At 38.3% G+C, this 19,865-nt stretch overlaps 1 protein-coding gene across 1 annotated transcript; it reads right to left on the bottom strand.

Annotated features, from left to right (window-relative positions):
• Positions 1-218: 218 nt before the first annotated feature.
• Positions 219-2,158, bottom strand: LOC145133230 (glycerol kinase). The gene is made up of 4 exons (XM_079068159.1): positions 1,722-2,158; positions 835-1,472; positions 496-702; positions 219-416 (listed from the first exon to the last, which is right to left on the bottom strand). The coding sequence occupies exons 1-4, from the start codon at positions 1,948-1,950 to the stop codon at positions 375-377; spliced, it is 1,116 nt and encodes a 371-aa protein (XP_078924285.1). The 5' UTR covers positions 1,951-2,158; the 3' UTR covers positions 219-374.
• Between the last annotated feature and the right edge of the window lie 17,707 nt (positions 2,159-19,865).

Below are 19,865 nucleotides of genomic sequence, written 5' to 3'. Positions count from 1 at the left end.
TGCAGACGTTAAAAACACAAACATACTTCTTATTGCAGTTTGCAGACGTTTGACCCACCTCTTCTGCCGCAGAGGGTTGCAGATGCGGTCTGTAGACTACATACATTTTAGCTTCGAAAAAACAAACAACACCTCAATCGACAACTATCAAACTGCCACTTAGTTAAAAAAAATATAAAAATATACCGTCTATAATGTTGCAAACATGACATGTACAGTTGCAAGAAAATATCTGTTACAAGAAATATCCGTTACACATCTCATTCATATGTTTGTTCGATAATATTTATGTATAAAAAGACTTCTTAAATAAAATATTGGATATCATTTTATTCTATCTACTTATTGTAAGAAATCTTGAAACCATCATACTCCTAGACTCCTACTTCTGTAGTCTCGGATGAAGTTATGATCTCCTGCAAAAGAATCCACATGAATAAATATTGCAAATATATAGTAAACTGTAAACAACAAAATATGAAGCAAATTACATACTTTTAACTCTCCATTTCTTGAAAAGATACATTTAGATGTAATAGCACGCCCTGATTCCAACAACCATCCCACCTCACACCAAGTTTTTTCTCCATCTTCTGTTTCTTTTATTGAACTCCACAAGTTCTTTGGGAGTAATACAAGATGCCCTTTGTCTCTTACCGATTTTTCTACACCATCAACTGGTATAAGTTCTTGAAGAACACTCTGTCATGAATCATGATAATGAAAACAAATTAACGATTTATATAGTACACTTTATGATACCCTTTTGGGCATTTTAGTAATTAACCTCAAAAGATTATCGTATTGAAGTGTAAAAAGAAGCGATAAACTCACATTGGGAGAATCTTGGAAGTATGCTATAGAGTTTGCACATTGCCACACACCTAAAACTTGTGAAATATCAAGAGCTTTTGTTGTAGCAAAAGCCGAATCACGAATTGCACATCCACCTAATTGGTCTCCATTTCTAAAAGGGCCATACCATTGCTCAACAAAAACTTTAATGTTCTTCAACACCAATTTACTCTTTTCTTCAACACCCAAAACTTGAACAATCCTTACACGAGATTCTTTATCACGAGGATCAATCAAACAGTGTTCCAATTCCAAGACTCCTGCTTTTTGAGTTGACCAAAGAGCAGTGTAGGACCCACTTGATTGGTATGCAAATGCGGACACCATGTTAGTGGGACCTCCGATTGTTCTTTCATCAACAGTAAACCGTGTGGCAGCATCGGCTTCACAACCAACTGTTGGAAGGAGTTTTATGAGTTTGTAAATGGCGGAAGGGTTTTCAGGTTGAGCGAGAGTTGGGCATTGTGTTTGCCAATCAAAAACTTTGACTTCCCATTCTCTGTAAGCATCTGGTACTACGTTTTCTGGAAGCTCAATTGGGTGGCCATCAATGGTGAAATCAGCTCCATGTCCGTCCCATTCGCCGGAGATGTTACTAGCAAATTCCGGCCAGCACCCTTTTCAGATACCATCATCAGATAATATCAAGAATTCGCATTGATTTTGAATTTGAAAAGTAAAAGGTAAAAATTTTGACCTATTAAAAAGTCGAACTTGAATTATTGGTGTGAATAAAGTGCCAGTGAGAAAATTAATCTAAAAAGTCACAATCTTGATGCGATCAGAAGAAAAAAACATGATCTTGATACGTATTCCAAGGTGCGAAACAAAGTAGATAAGAAAGAGGAGAGAAGGGGGTTAATTACCGGAGGTTGAGTCGGTGGATGCGGTGTTTTGTTGGAGAATTGGGTTGTTGACGGCGGTGCTGGGAGTGGCGGCAGTTGCAGACATAATGGAGGATCGATGGGAATGGATAGAAGGGAGATTGAATTGAAGGTTGAATTGGGGGGTAGGAATTAGGGTTCTATGATGACGATGATGGATTGCTATAACTCTGGAGCCAACCATACCCATACCCACACCTACACCCGCCATGTTTGGCTTTGAGAAAGGAGGGTGTTGATTCCATTTGTGTGCATATATTGGTCGTGTAGAATGTGCGGTTGGAAAGGATTCATACGACTTCCGAATCTTTTGGGGATCGGGAAAAATCCGAATTCAGTTACTTTTGGATTCGTTGGTTAGGCTGAAGGGGAGGGATTTTTTTAACCGTATAACGGTAGCATCCAAGTTGTAAAAGGTAAAGAGCTCCAAATGATGTACTACTTTTAATAGATTTTATTTTGAAAAAAGAAAAATCATCCAATTACAGCCCTCTTCTCCTCTTTTCTCTTTCTCTTTCATCTCGTACAACTAGCAAGTCTATCTTAGTGATGCTTCTGGCGAGTTTAATGGGAATGGTTTTAGCGAGGTTAGAGAACTAGAGGCAGAGTCTCTAGTAAGCGCCACCTTCCAGGTTAAAGACTTTAAAAGTATATGTGTATTTTGACATTCGATTTTTTATTGTTTAAAGTAGGGATAACTTTTTAAGAGTAATATATTTTTTGATTTGTGTACATTTTATTTTTAAGTTTTTTTTTGTCTATATCTGACCATTTAACTTTTTTTTTTTGGCAACATTCAGTCCTTGATGTGGTGCAGATTATATCTATCTAGTTTTAAATTTATAACCTAACGAACTTAACTAACTAGAATGCACCTAGACAGTGTACCTAGTCGAATATAGAATAGTTTAGGTAAGTCGGATGTCGATCACAGGGAATAATATTTAATTAATAAAATAACTATTAAAAGCTAAACTAAGAAAAACAACTAAAATGAGGGTTTTTTATATGATTTTTCAAGTTCAGACAAACTTAATCACTCAACTAATATGGTTGTTATATATATATCTAAAACACTTTCGTTTAGTTTCGAATCCACCTTTTTCCTATGCTTAGTTATTATTTATGGATTAATTAAGTTGGTTACAAATTATTATGTAATTAGCGATCTGGTCCAATCTACTAATATTTCATCAATTCATGTACTACTTTGTAAGGTCCTACACAAGCAAACACATAATTAGTTATTAATTATAATTGGGCTATGTAAGATTTGTTAAACACAATTATGGTCACAACTATGTTCTCCAACACAACTAAATTGTTACTTTTATCACTTAACTAAGATGTGGTCAATCCTAGCTCTAACAATTTAATGGTCACTAAATCACTAGGTAAACAAGTTCATGTAATTTAATGGTCACTAAGCTACACTTAACTTGAATTAAAGCAACAAAGAGAAACACTTTAACATGCTAGGTAAGTTAATCAAACACAAGCTCCAAACCAACTTTTATAAATCCATAAACTAATAAACTAAATCATAGTTATTAGGGTTTCATCTAACTAAATGAAAGTCTACTAAATTAGCTACTCATGGCAGTAATCAAACACAAAAACTCAATAGGAATAAAGCTAAACATGATCAAACCGAATGAATTGATGATGCTTTCTTCTAGATCTCTTCAACTCTTGAGCTCCAATCATTTCCTCCTCTTCTAAGGGTTTTCCAGAGGGTTTTTGTCGTAATACTTCTCCAGAAAGTCACCTCCAAGTCCCCTAATTTGTCATATTGTTCGGATATATATATATATATATATATATATATATATATATATATATATATATATATATATATATGTGTTGGATTAGGTGTCTAAGCCCATAACTATTTTGGTATGTACTTGACCCGATTGTGAGCATGGTCCTTTTGGGTTGCCTTCACCATAGCAACTGATAAGATGAATTAAGGAGAAAAATGATTAATTATGATTTATTAATATATTATATGAATAATATATTAATAGAGAAATCATATTGTTTAATTAATATTAGTCAAGAATTAATTCTGTGGCTAAAAGACATTAATTAAATAAAGGGGACTAGAACTGTCAATTGTGTGATAGTTGAATATTGGGCTAATGGACTCCATAGAAGTTGGAGTGGACGAAATCTATGGGGAAACCCATTAGAATTCGTCCAAGGCGTCTAAGGAGGGAGTCCATGGGCTGCTTAGGGCCTAAGCAGTCAGATTAGGGTTTCCTGGTTGAAAACCCTAATAGCCTAAGTATAAAAGGAACCCTTAGGCCTCCAAAAACGTGTCCAACTCTTTGAGAGAACCCTAGAACGTTTTTGTGCCTCCTCCTTCTCCTTCTTCTTCATCCTTATTGCTAGTGGTGTTTGTGACTCCATTAGAGGTGCAACATTTGAGGCACTAAGCTTTCAGAATTCAAGATCAAGAAGGTTTTGAGATTGTTATTGCTATATAATAATCAAAGTAAGATCTAAGCCCTATTCTTATGTTAATATCGTTTATCATATGCTAGATCTAGGGTTTATGAGCTTTGGATGATTATTGCATGTATATTAGACAAACTAGATCCAAAGCTTTAGGGTTTGCATGTACACCATAGGATTGATGTAGTGCTCAAAACCCATCAATATATATATATATATATATATATATATATATATATATATATATATATATATATATATATATATATATATATATATATATATATATATATATATATATATATATACTTGCCTAAAATCTGGCCACCACGTCGTGGTCTTCGAGTATATTCTGTATTCTCCAAGTCAGCGCCAAGAATCGCGAAGGAGAATCAGCATTTTCTCAAAACATGAAAGTTGTTCGAAATTGTGTCTAGTTTTCAGATCATTTTTAATCACATCTATCGGAGTTACGAGTTATGAGATATGATCAAAATACTGACGAGTGGCCAAGCTGTCCAACAACATCCTTCTTGTGTCTTCTTCTTGTCTAAGCTCGCATTTTCCTGCTTCCAGCTTTCCATATTGCTTCTGAGCATGTCTTTTACGCTACATAAAATATATTAAACATAATAAGTACCTTTTGTTTTATAATAAGCATAAATATAATATAAAATATTAAGATATGGTGTAAAATATATATGTAGATATACACATATCAGTCCTAATAACCGGCTATTCTAGGTTAAACCGGAAAAATGACTTAATAGGGTAATATATTTTTTAGTTTGTACACCTTTAACCCTTAATGTTTTTGTACACATTTAGTCCTTATGACCAGTTTCTTCAGATTTTGCTCACGACATCCTCCATTAGACAATCATTAACGAAGTGTTCTCATATGTGACTTATCTTTCACTTATATTAGTAACCTAATTCACAAATCGGTCAAATAATGTTGGTGTCTTAGTTTTCTCCAAAAAGAAAATGCCTTTGTCTTCAATTTCATCTACATCCATATCAGACAATGAGATTTTTATGATTGTTTCATCCTAAAACTAATTTGCACTACCAAGACAAAAAGAATTAAGGAAGATGCTAAAAGAATTTGCACTTCCAAGACAAAAGAACTGTAACATCCGGAACCCTAAGGTACTAAATTCATTCATTTTTGAATTATGAGGGTCCTCGCGATGTGAGATCTTGGGGGTCACATCGTGAGTGACCATTGACCCATTGACACACATTTTGGAGTCTCACGACGTGAGGCATAAGGTCTCACAACGTGAGCGTGGCTTAATAATCCCAAACCCTAATTTTCGGGTATTTAAGGGAATGAGAGGCTAGTGTTACCCATCCTCAGCCTCTCTCAACCTCTAAGCCTCTGGAAAATCTAGTTTTCGTGTCACCTTGAGTTATTCAGTATTTTCCTTGTGGAAAGGAAGGAAAACGAGAGAAGAAGAAGTATATTGGGAAGGAAGTTGCTTGGGATCATCATCATCATCAACTCTCATGTTGTTTGGACCACTGTAAGTATCAAGACTCAAGCTTTATTGCATTTCATGGCTAGATCTAGGCTTTTGGCCCATTTTCATATATTTTGGCTTGGTGAGAGTGGAGTAAATCCATAAAGTTAGCAACTTTATGGATTCAAGTGGTCTCTTAAGTCCTATATCTTTCAGATCTGGGATTTGGTGGAGTATTAGAGCTTGCATGGGGACTTGAGGCCATATATGCACATTTTAGCCTTAAATAGGGAAGGGACATGCATGTACATAAAGCAAGCATTTTTATGGACCATTAGGGTCCCCTTTAGCTTCTAGAGGGGTGAAATTAAGGGTTACATGTACATAAAGCAAGCATTTTTATGGACCGTTCTCACGACGTGAGCATGAGTCACCGTCCCCGGTGATTCGTCTGAGTTAGGAGTGAGTCACGAATTCAGATCGGACACGTCTCACGACGTGATCAAAGATTGGTCATGACGTGAGGCATTGTTTAGGGCTTTTGGGCCTTAATGGCCCACTAGTTTCTGACCTTGGGCCTTACCGTGTGTGGGTCTATTTGGAGCCCTGGGTGTCATTCAGGGATTTGGGCCTTTTTGGATTAGTCCCATGATGGGTTTTGGGCCCATTTAGGAAGATGGGCCACTATTGGGCTTTTTGGTGTTAATGGGTTGGGCCTTAGATTTGGGCCAAGTAAGAAAGAGGGTAAAAGGGTCGTTTACCTTGAACTTTGGGCAAGTAACTTAGATTCTTGATTATGGGTTGAGACCCAAATATTAATTGGATATTTTGTGACAACTGGCAAACTTAGAGCCGAACCAAGTCAAAAGATGTACCATGTATAAATGAAAACCACATTGTAATATTGTTACATTAAATCACCATTAGCCATGAGGGCATGTTTATACATGTTTATATATATATATATATATATATATATATATATATATATATATATATATATATAAATTGAAAACCATGCTTATATAAGTTATACATATGTATATATTGAAAACCATGTTGAAATAAGTTAATACAAGTCAACACAAGTTAAAGAAGTAAATCAAAAATCATGAATTACACCTCACCATAGTGATTTCGGTTTTAGGAATCTAAATCAAAGGGGTTTTTGGTTTTGTGGAGGACCAAGACCTCATGACTAGAACCGAAATCCCTTCCATGGATGAAGTTAAGACCGAAATCATCTTCATGGAAGTACACCATGACCGAAATCACCTTGTTTAAGGCCCATTAAGGCCGAAAACTCATTCTTGGACCATGCTAGGACCGAAATCTCCTTGTGTTTGCTGCCTAGGCTGAAAACACTTTTTGTTTTGATCTAATTTTGGCCGAAATCACCATTAAAATGGGTAAGTGGTGCCACTTGATTGGCAGTTTAGCTTCCCCATAAGATAGATTACACTTACCAAGGTAAATGTCACCTCATAATCTTATCTCATTCCTTCATATATATACACGAATTGTAGGATTTCCCAAACCCATTTACAGTAACATATTCACTTCGAATTCTCTCTCAAATATTAAGCTCATATCCTCTCAAATAGAAAGTATCTTCTCTCAAGATCAAATATTCCCTGAAGCTATATTTCTTCAAGTATTACTTTAAGGAGATCATTGTAAGTTCTTAATACTCTAGTGTTTTTGCAAACATTTCATGATCATCCATCTTATTCACACATTAGCATGTGTTATAAACTCATAGGATTCAAACACCGTCTCGTACTCTAACTCGAAGATCATCGTTTTATCTCGTTATCTAGCCGCGACCACACTTAAGGTGAGTTCATACCTCTACATTTTCAAGAATTTTTCTATGTTTTAGGGGGGGGGGGGGAATACAAGTAACATACAAGAATATTTATGTTAAAACGCAGACATTTAAATACGTTACTTCACTATTTTTACGAAAAGCGTTAAATACGCGGAGCGGTTTTACTATCAACCGCGTATAATTTCACGTACAACATTTTGATAAACATTACATTATTCTCATAAATATATATAACTATATATATTTTGAGTATAAAACGTTCATTTCGTTAAAACTTTACAAATATAGTTTACGAAACTTTACCCCTTTGTAACCCGTTGAGCAAAGGGTGAAATTATATAAAGTACATATATAATTGTTTTACGTCATTTTCATTATTATCCTGGAAAGAGGGGATAATGACATATACAAACATTTTCATTACAAAAACACGTATACTCATTGAATAAATTTATGAGACATTGTCTTCATCGTACCTAACTGAGGTATACCCGAAAGTCCTGTATTTATAACCGGTATCTACGATACGAGAGCGTGATACTTGTGTATAGATCTATACGGGACTGATGATCCCACACCCTGACTACTAGCTGTAGTCAGACCGACAGGTTATGGGTGACAAATGTCATAAATAACTCGGCGCCTGAAGAACGACGAAGCAGACACTACATCTTAAAAGTACGGTTATGAAAACTCACATGGGGAAACGACTATACGTATATTTTACACGAAAACACATTTCTTCAAACGGTTTTATACATGAATAAAACTACATATCACTACTTTAAGTATGGAAACCACTAGTACATTTCGGTCTTGGAACATTTAAGACTACAACTCATTTCTACGGAAAATATCGGATTTTCTGGAATAAACACTATCATTTTACAAGTGAGCGACTTACATCTCATTTATTAGAAAATATTGGATTTTCTAGAATAAACATTATCATTTTACAAGTGAACGGCTTGCATCTCATTTATTAGAAAATATCGGATTTTCTGGAAATAACACGATATCTTTTCACGGAAAGGCTTACTATTGTTTATAACAAACTCTTATGAACTCACCAACTTAATTGTTGACACTTTTTCAAACAAATTGTATTCTCAGGAAATCAGTAAAACAGGCAACCACCAACTTTTGAGGATGGGATGCTAAGACGTCAAACAAATCATTTTGACATCATATTGTAATTGACTTTTGAAACATGTAATACCTACAATGACGTAACCTTTTCAATTATATATATGATGGTTATGTTTGCTTTCTTTACTATTACGCAACTGTTACGATATAATACATGAAATTCATCCACCCCCGGACGTTTCCGCCATCCTGGTTTGGGGGTGTGACATATTTATTTGATGATATTAGCGCGGGGATTTTCTAGACCAGTAGACTGAGGTTTTATTTGAGTGATTCTGCAACTTGAGGTGATTTTCCTCACTATGTTAGTGTGTAACATCCCAAAATTCAAGGCCAAAAATTTCGTTTTGATTAAGTATTGGTATAAAACCGATCAATTTAAAACTTCCATAATAATATTTCATGTCCAAAACCAAGGTGTTAATAGTCAAAATATAATATCATGAAACCATATCAGAGTGTAATCCCAAGGATCTCGTGTGCGGAAAACATAGTGTGATGCGCTGCGATCAAGCCAGCTCCTTTCCTTTGAAAACAAGCACCTGAAACCAAAACTGTAAACCATAAGCACGAAGCTTAGTGAGTTCCCCCATCATACCACATACCACATAATATCATCGGTATCTTTCAACCGATAACTGCCATCGGTATCTTTCAATCGGTATCTGCCATCGGTATCTTTCAACCGGTAACCGGGGACTATTTCACCCCTACCACCATCACATAATAATATATCATAAACATACTGATCACATACTAAAATCATACATACTGATCACATACTAACATCATAACATATCGATCAGATACTAACATCATAAGATAATGATCACATACCAACATATCATAAACAAACAGATAAGCATTGCATGGGTTCTGTATACCCCTTCGGTATCTTTCAACCGGTAACTGCCATCGGTATCTTTCAACTGGTAACTGCCATCAGTATCTTTCAACCGGTATCCGACATCGGTATCTTTCAACTGGTAACTGTCATCGGTATCTTTCAACCGATATCCGCCATCGTTATCTTTCAACCGGTAATCGGGGACTATTTCACCCCCTACCACTATCACATAATAACATATCATGATCATACAGCTAGGCATGCATGGGTACTGTCTACCCCTTTGGTACCTTTCAACCGGTAATTGGGGCTATAACACCCCTACTATTACTAACACCTGGCATCCTAGCATATAAGGCATATGAGATAGTGGCATACCAGACAATTATCACACAGACAATTATCTAACAAACAACTCCTACTAGTGGGCTGGCATTGTGGCCTTAGACCCACTTCTACGGGAAGGTAACTCACCTCATGTTGCTGAAGTCCCGTAGAATCCACCCCACACTGCTGAAGTCCTGCAGACTCAACCCCAGCTGCTGGATGACAGATTCCCGGTCTGTCAATATCAAAACATCACCCAATTAATAATTGGGTTCCACTACATAATCATAAGTACATACTTTGGGTAATTACTACATTACTCCCTGGCTTGGCTTTATTCAAGCCCAAGGCCCAATCCATATGCCCAAAGTCAAACTAGAAATCAATGCCCATCATATGGCCCAATTTTCCAAATTGGGCCCAAACCCCTTACATGGGCCTTACCCTAGGCCCATTAAATCATTCTAGACCATTTGCTAGATCTTGGATGGCCCATTTAACAACCCAATCATTAAGGCCCAATTGAAAGGCCCAATAATACACCCAAGTGAAATTAGGGTTCTCACATAAAATGATGATTAGGGTTAAGTCTTCTCACTTAACCCATTAAGGACTTAATCCATTAAGTCCAACATTACTTAGATTAATTTCTTGACAACGATTATTATTTAATATCTCCAGTTATTAAATAATTCCCGTGTGTCCCGATTAATTCCCCAAATTAGGGTTTTATTGGCATTGTGGTTCTTCCGTCCTAAATGCTGGCCCATTTATCAATTTATTGGGCTTTTAGGTCCATTAGGGCTTTATTGGGCCTACTAGGCCCACTAGAATGTCATTAAGCCCACTAGGGTTTTATTGGGTTAATTAGAGTCCATTAGACTCATTAGGGGTTTCACTAAGCCCATTTGGCTTAATTGGGCCCATTAGGCTAACAAGGCCCATTAGGGTTTCAAGCACCCCAAACGAATCACACTTGACGAGGCAAGACACACCGCTACCCGACACGGCGGACGGTGGCGGCAGCCACCACCCTAAGGTGGTGGTTTTCAATTTCTTTCATTATTCCAATTTGCAATTTACACATTACAATGCTAAGCTCAAAATAAACACACACTAACAAAATGAACACACACAGACGGCACATGGCGGCAGCCACCACCTCACGGTTGTGGTGGTGGCTGTTCTCGGTTTTCCGGCCAACACACAACACACACTATAACCGAAAACACGCACACACACACACGTTTTGCTTGCAAGGCGAGCCCAACACCCACATGTGCTTCGTTCTTCAATCATCCAGCCACCCTTCCGATGACGCATGGGGGCGATATCAACCTCTTTCCATAACAGCCACCACCTCCTGGTGGTGGCGGTGGTTCTTTTGGTTCCCATCTAAGAAATATACTCCCACATAAACAAGCCCGAAGATCGACGACGGTAACACACGACTGGTGGTCGTAGCACCGGAGAAATAAAGAAGAAGGTAGAAGAAGAAGAAGAACACGACGGCAATGGATGGCGGCAGCAGACGGTGTTTCGCCATGGCAGTGACACCGCAACCGCCCAACCGGCTGACAGACGTTGCACCTACGGATTCAACCTCGACTTCGTCGGCGAGAGGAGCACCAGGGGGGGTTAGACGGTAGTAACGGCTGAGAATACTCCGACAGGTGACAGCATCGGCTAACAGCGGTGGCGAGGGTGGGTGACACCGGGAATAAAAGATGGGGAGGTGAGGACGGCGGCTGGAGGGAGGTATAAGGTCGGCTGCATAAAAATGGTCAATAGGGTTAGGGTTTATTCCCTATATACCCAACGCCCTTAAACATTTTTTTTCCATAATGCCACCATTAGCCCCTCTATTCTCATATCTTTTCAAACTAAGCCCAAATTTTACCTTTTCTACCCCATCTTCGGAAATCCCCTTCAAATCTGATACCTGATTTACCAAACAGCCCCTAGGTCTCCAAAATCTCTTCCATGAAGTCCTAATAATTTTCATTTAGTCCTTACCTTCCATAAAACTTACAAATTAAGTCCGGATTTACACTTTTAACCCCCAATCTCTTAGTGTGTGACAATTAACTCCTCGAGACCAACCTTTGACATATAATTATCTATTTCAGGGCTACTATTTGCTTATTAAATTATTTATTTAATAAATAAATAAATAGAGTGTTACAACTCTCCCCCACTTAAATTAGATTTCGTCCTCGAAATCATTCCTCACCATTCCTTACACACCCAACCACTTCTAGCAACATGGTCACCATCCTGGGCACACCCTAGCCTTCCCAGGGTAACTGTGACCAATCTCCGCAAAGCCCTAATATCCTCATATGAACGAATTCCTCGCAACAGGATCACATCTACTTCGTCTGAATCTACTATCTCGAGATGGTCTGATTCCCTGACAGACCACTAATACTGAATCATCATTGACGAGTCCAGTCTGTTTACCCCACAACTGACTACTTAACTTCTGATTACTCGTGGTTCCCACTATAAAACAGGGTCACAGACCCAAATATCCTTGCATATCACTCATACTTGGTCAAGGCTCAACTGATCTCGCTGTGAATGACTTGTCACTTCCCAATCAACCCTGCTATTACGTCTGTATTTGCAACCTAAAACACAATTACTAACATTGCCCAAGTGCTGAAACTGCCCGAAGCAGTATTTTGCCTCTTGGCCGCTTGCCAAAACCTATCGAGACCTCCCTGGTCTCAATTCATTCACCAATCATCTGAAATTCCGGGTTCTGGCCCGGCTGCGGAACCAAATGGCTCCCACTTAGTCGTCTCACACGACTTCCGAACGATATCCTCCTCTAGAACTAGTTGCCACTAGTTATCATGCCACTGCAACTCTACTACTTTCTGATCTAACCGATCGGGTCCATGCGTCGAATCCTGTCATCATCCAATCCAAGACTAAAAGTGATTGCTACCTGACCAATGGTATCCATGTCGCACGCAGTCTTATACAGTCCATTGCTTTCCTGATCCCATAACTGTAGTGGCGCTCCTACAGTCTTATCACTGGCTCAAACAGATCTAATCCATCCGGGTAACACCGAAATCCAATATGTGGATTTCCATATCCTCACTGCCGCACCCGAACGGGTGGGTACTATTGTTCCTTCCGCGTCCTAACAACGCACTCAAGCTATCTACCAACCTAGTGAATGCTACGGCTACACCCGCAGACTTACAACACTCTATCACTATCAGGCTGCTAGTGAATGCTACGGCTACACCCACAGACTTACAACACTCTAATACTATCTGACTGCTAGTGAATGCTACGGCTACACCCGCAGACTTACAGCACTCTAACACTATCTGGCTGCTAGTGAATGCTACGGCTACACCCGCAGACTTACAACACTCTAATACTATCTGACTGCTAGTGAATGCTACGGCTACACCCGCAGACTTACAACACTCTAACACTATCTGGTTGCTAGTGAATACTACGGCTACACCCGCAAACTTACAACACTTTCCATACTACCTGATCGCTAGTGAATGCTACGGTTACCCCAGTAGTCTTACAACACTTCCCATGCTAACTGACCACTAGTGAATGCTACGGCTACCCCCGTAGTCTTACAACACTTTCCATAGTTCCTGATCACTAGTGAATGCTACGGCTACCCCCGTAGTCTTACAACACTTGCCCCAACCGGGTCGAATATGCACTCGACCTAATCCTCAACTGAACTCGAGTCCTAACTGGAGCTCTAACTTGGTTCCCGAAACCTGCTATCATGTGACCCCACTGTATCAGTACCGCACCCATGCCCGTGATTGAAGCTTCACAGTAAACCACGAAATAATCTACACCCTCTGGCAGGGTGAGAATCGGTGCCTCGTACAACCGCTGTCTAAGAGTCTCGAAGGCTGCCTGCTGCTCAGGCCCTTAACGAAAGGCCACCGATTTCTTAGTTAGTCGGATCAAAGGAACCTCAATCTCTGAGAAGTCCCGTATAAATCTCCAGTAACAACCCACTAGACCCAGGAAACCCCGAATCTCGGTTGGAGACCTCGGAATCTCCCACTACATCACGACCTCTATCTTGGCCGGATCGACCAGAATACCCTTCAGTCCTGAACTCAAACTGAGGGTTTGGTAGAATTTTTCAGAAGAAATGTTTATAAAAAAGGGTTTCTAATAAAATAAAAAGGGTGTGGTGCCTGCAATCGACCGAGCTCAAGTAAGTTTTCCCAAAATACCCATACATGTTATATGATATGCTTTGATTTGTGAATTTATGAATCACATGCTAGTTAGGGCTAAGGATCTGCTTAGGGTTTGTATGATAGAATGATAGGAGAGATGCCTTTATATGCCTACTGTATGAGCTTGTAGACTTTCATGCTAGTACTGATCAGTCAATGATAAGATGACCTGTTTAGGTTATGCTTGTTCCGATTACTCATTGCTCGAATGCTGCTTGCTTTGTGCTTTTTAAGAGTTCCCATAGCTTCAGCTAACAAGTAAGCGAATATACTAAGTTACATATTGTTGAGAATAAATAATTTTAGAAGGTTAGGTTTTAACCCTATTGCGCAACTCTTATCTGAGTCCAACCATTGTACTGTGAGACCTTTCATTCGAAGAATTATCTGGTGTCGGCAATATGTAATTGTATTCGTGAGCTAGTTAGAGGACGTTAAGTGGAGTTCCTTATGCAGCTGATAGCGGAGAGTAGTGTGGTGATTTCCCTAGGAAAGCCTTGAAAGAGGTTTAGTGCGGGGAGCCTTGTCTTGTTGAGGATTGTATGTATGAATAGGAAGTTACTTGGAGGATTCAAGGCGATCCTTGAGGAAAGTACGGATAGATGTGGAAGGTAGTATGGGCCCGTACAACTGGAAGCAAAGGATCCGTACTCGAGTCAAGGAGAGTTGCGATGAAGCCAGGAAGCTTGTAGAGTGTGAGACTCCTCGATATTATTTACGCGTGTTATGATGGTTTGTATGGTTTATTTTCAATATGGTGACTCTTCGAGACATACCGATTAGTGGTTTTGGTGCCGGTGAGGGTTCTGGCTCGGGTTCTAGAGTCGGACAGTTGGATGATCAGATGTGAGAGTTCATTTCATCTGAGATTACTCGCAACATACTTGATCAGACTCATATGATCTTTGGTACGATCAAGAAGGGTATCATGGAGGTGTCGGAGGAGCGCTTAGGCTCTTTCCATTCTGAGATGGTTGCTTTGATCGGGGCACGTTCGTTGACTTTCAAGGAGTTCCGAGCATGCAGGGCTTCGGAGTACATCGGGCAGAAGGACCCGATCGCGAGTAGGCGATAGTTAGCGGATGTCACTAACGCCTTCCGCACCAGTAGTTGTCCCGAGGGGTCAAAGGTCAGACTTGCTTCCTGTCTTCTGAAAGGCAGAGCTGGAGACTGGTGGGAGGAGGTTGGGCGCTCCGTGGGTGATTAATGGGATTGTGACATCATTATGGGGCCCACATGAGTTTGTTAGACATTTTTTTTTTGATTTTCCTTACTTCATTACCTTAACTCATATGACCCATATCCCTAACCTCCTCCTTTCTTGCTTACACTCCACCAAAGGTACAAATCATGGCACTTAAAGTCTTTGATTACCCCAAAAGAGGGATGGTGCATTATTGGCTTGCATGTCTTCTTGAACTATAAATATAGGTCCTTAGCTCCTCATTTCAATCACCAATTCACTAGCCCTTTATATCATCTCTCTCTCTCTCTCTCTCTCTCTCTCTCTCTCTCTCTCTCTTTCTCTCTCTCTTTTTCTCACTCTCTTGCACTCTCTTTTCTCAGTTTAGAAAAACCACCAAAAGCTACCACTTCAACCGCCAATAACCACCACTACTCCACCCCTTTTTCCCCCTGTTTTGTCGAGCAACCACCACCAATTGGTTGCCACCTATTGCTACCATTTTTCTATGAAAACTCCAAGACCAAGTCTCGACTTTTTATTGTTTGTTTTTGTGTGTATTGATTCCAAACAACCGGATCAGAATTCGTTTCTAGATTGTGCTATCTCGCGGTGCTTCCCGGAAACGATCACATTCTCGAGTCTAAATCAAGTTCACGTATCAAAGGTGAGTGCTTACGACCCTATTTTAACGCTTTTATATATTTCGGGGGAGAATAGATGCTAAATGATTGCTATTTGGATGATATAAAATCTTATTTAAGTAAAAATGCAAACACACACACACACACACACACACACATATATATATATATATATATATATATATATATATATATATATATATATATATATATATATATATATAAGCTATTTACACTAAAATTAGGGTCTGTTCAAGACCTGTTTTTCCCCTTATAAACTTTATAGTTTTAAAAACTATACCATATGAAAGTAGTTCAGATCGATACTTTTCCAGGGGATACTCACACACGTTCATACGATTTTTATACAATTTATTATGATTTTTACAAAACCGCATATCATTTCAATCCATTTCAGACCAGTCTGTGAAAACGGCCATTTTCACCCTAATTAGGATATATATCATGCTAGGGAAAAAATCATGGACAAATTTCGTTACATATCACAACTCAATATAAGTGTGAGAAATTGTAAACAAAATATCATGTTTGACCAGTGTAGTCAGGGAGAAGTATGGTGGAAAAAATATTTCAAGTGACAAAGGATCGAACTAATATTCAGACGAAAATCATGTTCCAAAAAAAATAAGACCTGGATCTTTTTGGGTTAAAATGTCATGGGTGTCGAACATTTTATCAAGATCACTCAAAATGAAAGAATATGATTTTGAATATCAAAGTAAGGTACTGAAACAAATGTTTCGTTGCATTCTAGAACAAAAGTTCTCCGTTAATTACTTAAATGTGTCGAAATATTGGGTTTCACCTTCATCAGGGTCTAATGAATCCAGATCTTAAACATAGATTGGTTACATACCTATAACCTGGTTGGTTTGGACCAGAGATGTCTTGGGTATGTGTCTATGTGTGTGAGTGTGTAAGAATAGTTGATGAAAAAGATTGGTTAAAGAATCGAAAGTACCTCTGCTATTAGTGAACCAACCAGAAAACTCTTAACTCATTTGAGAAGAGTAAAGTAGCTCAGGGACTAATGTGAATATAGCCTGATTGGGAAGGAATCCTCGTGATGAGAAATCCATTAAATCTTCAAAAACACATTGAGTCATGGAGGCTTGAGTCAACATGCTGCAACATGCTTCTAGGGACATCTAACTAGTGCAAAGTATCGAAGATTTACCTTCCCCTAGAGCTGACATGTTCCACTATAGATCTTCGCTAGAAAGCTTCATAAGCATGTTAATCAACCAAAATAGAAGAAAAATTATTTTTGGCTTTTTGTTTTTGAAAGAAAATAACAAAAATAAAAAATCTTTTTGATATTTTTGATTTTTGAATGAAAATAACAAAAATAAGAAAATCTTTTTGAGATTTTTGATTTATGAATGAAAAATAACAAAAAAAGAAAGAAAAATGTACCGGACATGCGAAATGTAAAGTGTCAACATAAGGAATTAAATTATCGACTTTGTGATAGGAATTAGGTAGCGAAGCATGTGCTGAATCATTCAAAGGAATGTCGAATGTGAAGCGTGTCGAAGCGCTGACTTTGAACAGTAACCTATGAATGAATCAACGAAAGTTCGACATCACTTGACATTATGACGAATTCAGACCTGGAACAAAATTCGCATCTAGCATGCCTAATCCCGATAAAATTCGAAGAAAACTCTTTTCATCCAATGGTTTTGTAAAGATATTAGCAAGCTGATTTGTTGTCTTTACAAAGTGAACTTATATGTTGCCATCTTCAACATGATCTTTGATAAAGTGATAATGAAGTGCAATGTGTTTGGTCTTCGAATGTTGCACTGGGTTATGGCAGATGCGAATAGCACTTTGTGAGTCACAATACAACAGAATTTTCTTCATGTTGATTGCATGATCACACAGTTGACTTTGAATCCAAATGATTTGAGAAGTGCAAGCTACAACAACAACATATTCGGCTTCTGTTGTGGAAATCGAAACACAAGTTTGTTTCTTTGATTGCCAGCTTACAACCTTCCCATCCAAAAGTTGACATCCGCCACTTGTGCTTTTACGATCAAGTTGACAACCACCCAAGTCAGCATCCGAAAATGCTTGAATGAAAAACCCTGTTTTTGAAGGATACCATAATCCTAACGAAATTGTGCCTTTGAGATAGCGAAAATATTCTTGACAGCTGTGAGATGAGGGTCCCTGGGATTCGATTGGTACCTAGCACAATTGCAAACGACAAACATTATATCAGGTCGACTAGCTATTAGATATAATAATTAGCCAATCATGCTTCGGTATAATGTGAGATCGACAACCGACTTATCCAACGAAGGACCAAGTCTCGTTCCTACTGCCATTGGTACTCTAAACTTTGTACTATTCGTCGTTCCAAACGTTTCAAGCGGAGTTCGAGAGTATTTCTCTTGATTGATAAAGATGCCTTCTCTGCTTTGATGAATGTTTAGTCCCAGAAAATTGTTGATTTTCCCCATCATGCTCATCTCAAATTGACTTTTCATTAGATTCTCAAATTCACTAGATAAAGCAGGGTCAGTAGAGCCAAAAATAATATCATCAACATAAATTTGAACAAGCATGAGATTATTCCCAACTTTCTTTCGAAAGAGAGTGGGATCAACTGATCCTTGTTTAAATTTTGATTGTTTTAAGAATGTGGTAAGAGTTGCATACCAAGCTCTTGGAGCATGTTTTAACCCATAAACAGCCTTATCTAAAATGTAACAATGATCAGAGAATTCCTCATTAATAAAACCTGGAGGTTGTTCGACATACACCGTCTACCATTTAGAAATGCACACTTAACATCCATTTGATAGACATCGAAATCCTTGTGTGCTGCATAGGCTAAAAATATTCGAACAGCCTCGAGTCTTGTAACAGGGGCGAAGGTTTCTTCATAATCTATACCTTCTTGTTGCGAATACCCTTTAACAAATAGCCTAGCTTTATTGCGAACAACATTTCCATCTTTATCAGTTTTATTTTTAAAAATCCATTTTAAGCCTACTATCGAAACATTATCTGGTTTTGGAATGAGTCTCCAGACTTTGTTTCTTTCAAATTCAGCAAGCTCAGATTACATAGAAACAACCCAATCAGGATGTTCCATAGTATCCATGACTGATTTTGGTTTGATTTTGGAAATGAAAACATTGAACATGAAAAATTCTTGATGAACATTGAGCACCTCATTCTTTGCACGAAGTTGAGCTCTTGTTAGCACTCCATCGTGAGGATCACCAAGAACTTGTTCTATTGGATGACTTCTAGTCCATTTATCCATTGGTGGATATGCAGGATCAAAGTCCAATGGTGCATCTTCGAACATTTCGTTATTTTCTGATCCTTCCCCTGCATTCGACATATTATCAGGTATATCATGAAAGACATCAGGTTAAATATTCGATGTATTTGGAAGATATCCATTATGCTTCCCCTCAACAATTGGATTATTAGTATGATGTCCCCCCTCCATATTAACATCCATCTGATGTTGCTCACCCTCAAAAGTATGCTCTCCCTCAACACTACTATCTGAACTCAAGTGCTCCCCCTCCACTTGAGCATTGGGCATCACTTGGCAAACTTTCGTTGGTCATCGGAGAATTCGTTGAAGAATTCATATCAACAACATCCTGTGTGATAGTCGAATCATCAGTGTGCTTTAATGCTTCAGGTACTTGATTATCATCAACATGAACTTCTGCATCAATTTCCCTGTCAGGAACACCAAAAATTAAGTCATAATCAAAATCTAATGAATTCCAACTTTGAGATTCATCATTTGATTCATCAATGATTGGCTTTTGTTCAAAACATTTTTCGACTCTTTTAACATAATATTCATCAAAGGTAAGATTGAAAGTTTCTTTGATTTTCCAGGTTCGTATATTTAACACCCTGTATGCAATCGAATTATGAGAATATCCCAAGAATATCCCTTCATCA

The sequence above is a fragment of the Lactuca virosa genome, chromosome 8, assembly GCF_052849685.1.
Source record: "Lactuca virosa cultivar CGN04683 chromosome 8, Lactuca_virosa_CGN04683_v6, whole genome shotgun sequence".
NCBI lineage: Eukaryota > Viridiplantae > Streptophyta > Magnoliopsida > Asterales > Asteraceae > Lactuca > Lactuca virosa.
Note: the sequence above shows the minus strand (reverse complement) of the source record. Positions and strands in the feature narration are given on the sequence as shown.

Coding starts and splice junctions, on each gene's coding strand:
- LOC145133230 (XM_079068159.1), bottom strand. CDS start 1,950: ATGGCGGGTGTAGGTGTGGGTATGGGTATGGTTGGCTCCAGAGTTATA. Junction 1,473..1,721: donor ATCCACCGACTCAACCTCCG/GTAATTAACCCC, acceptor GTATCTGAAAAG/GGTGCTGGCCGGAATTTGCT. Junction 417..495: donor CAAGAAATGGAGAGTTAAAA/GTATGTAATTTG, acceptor ATTCTTTTGCAG/GAGATCATAACTTCATCCGA.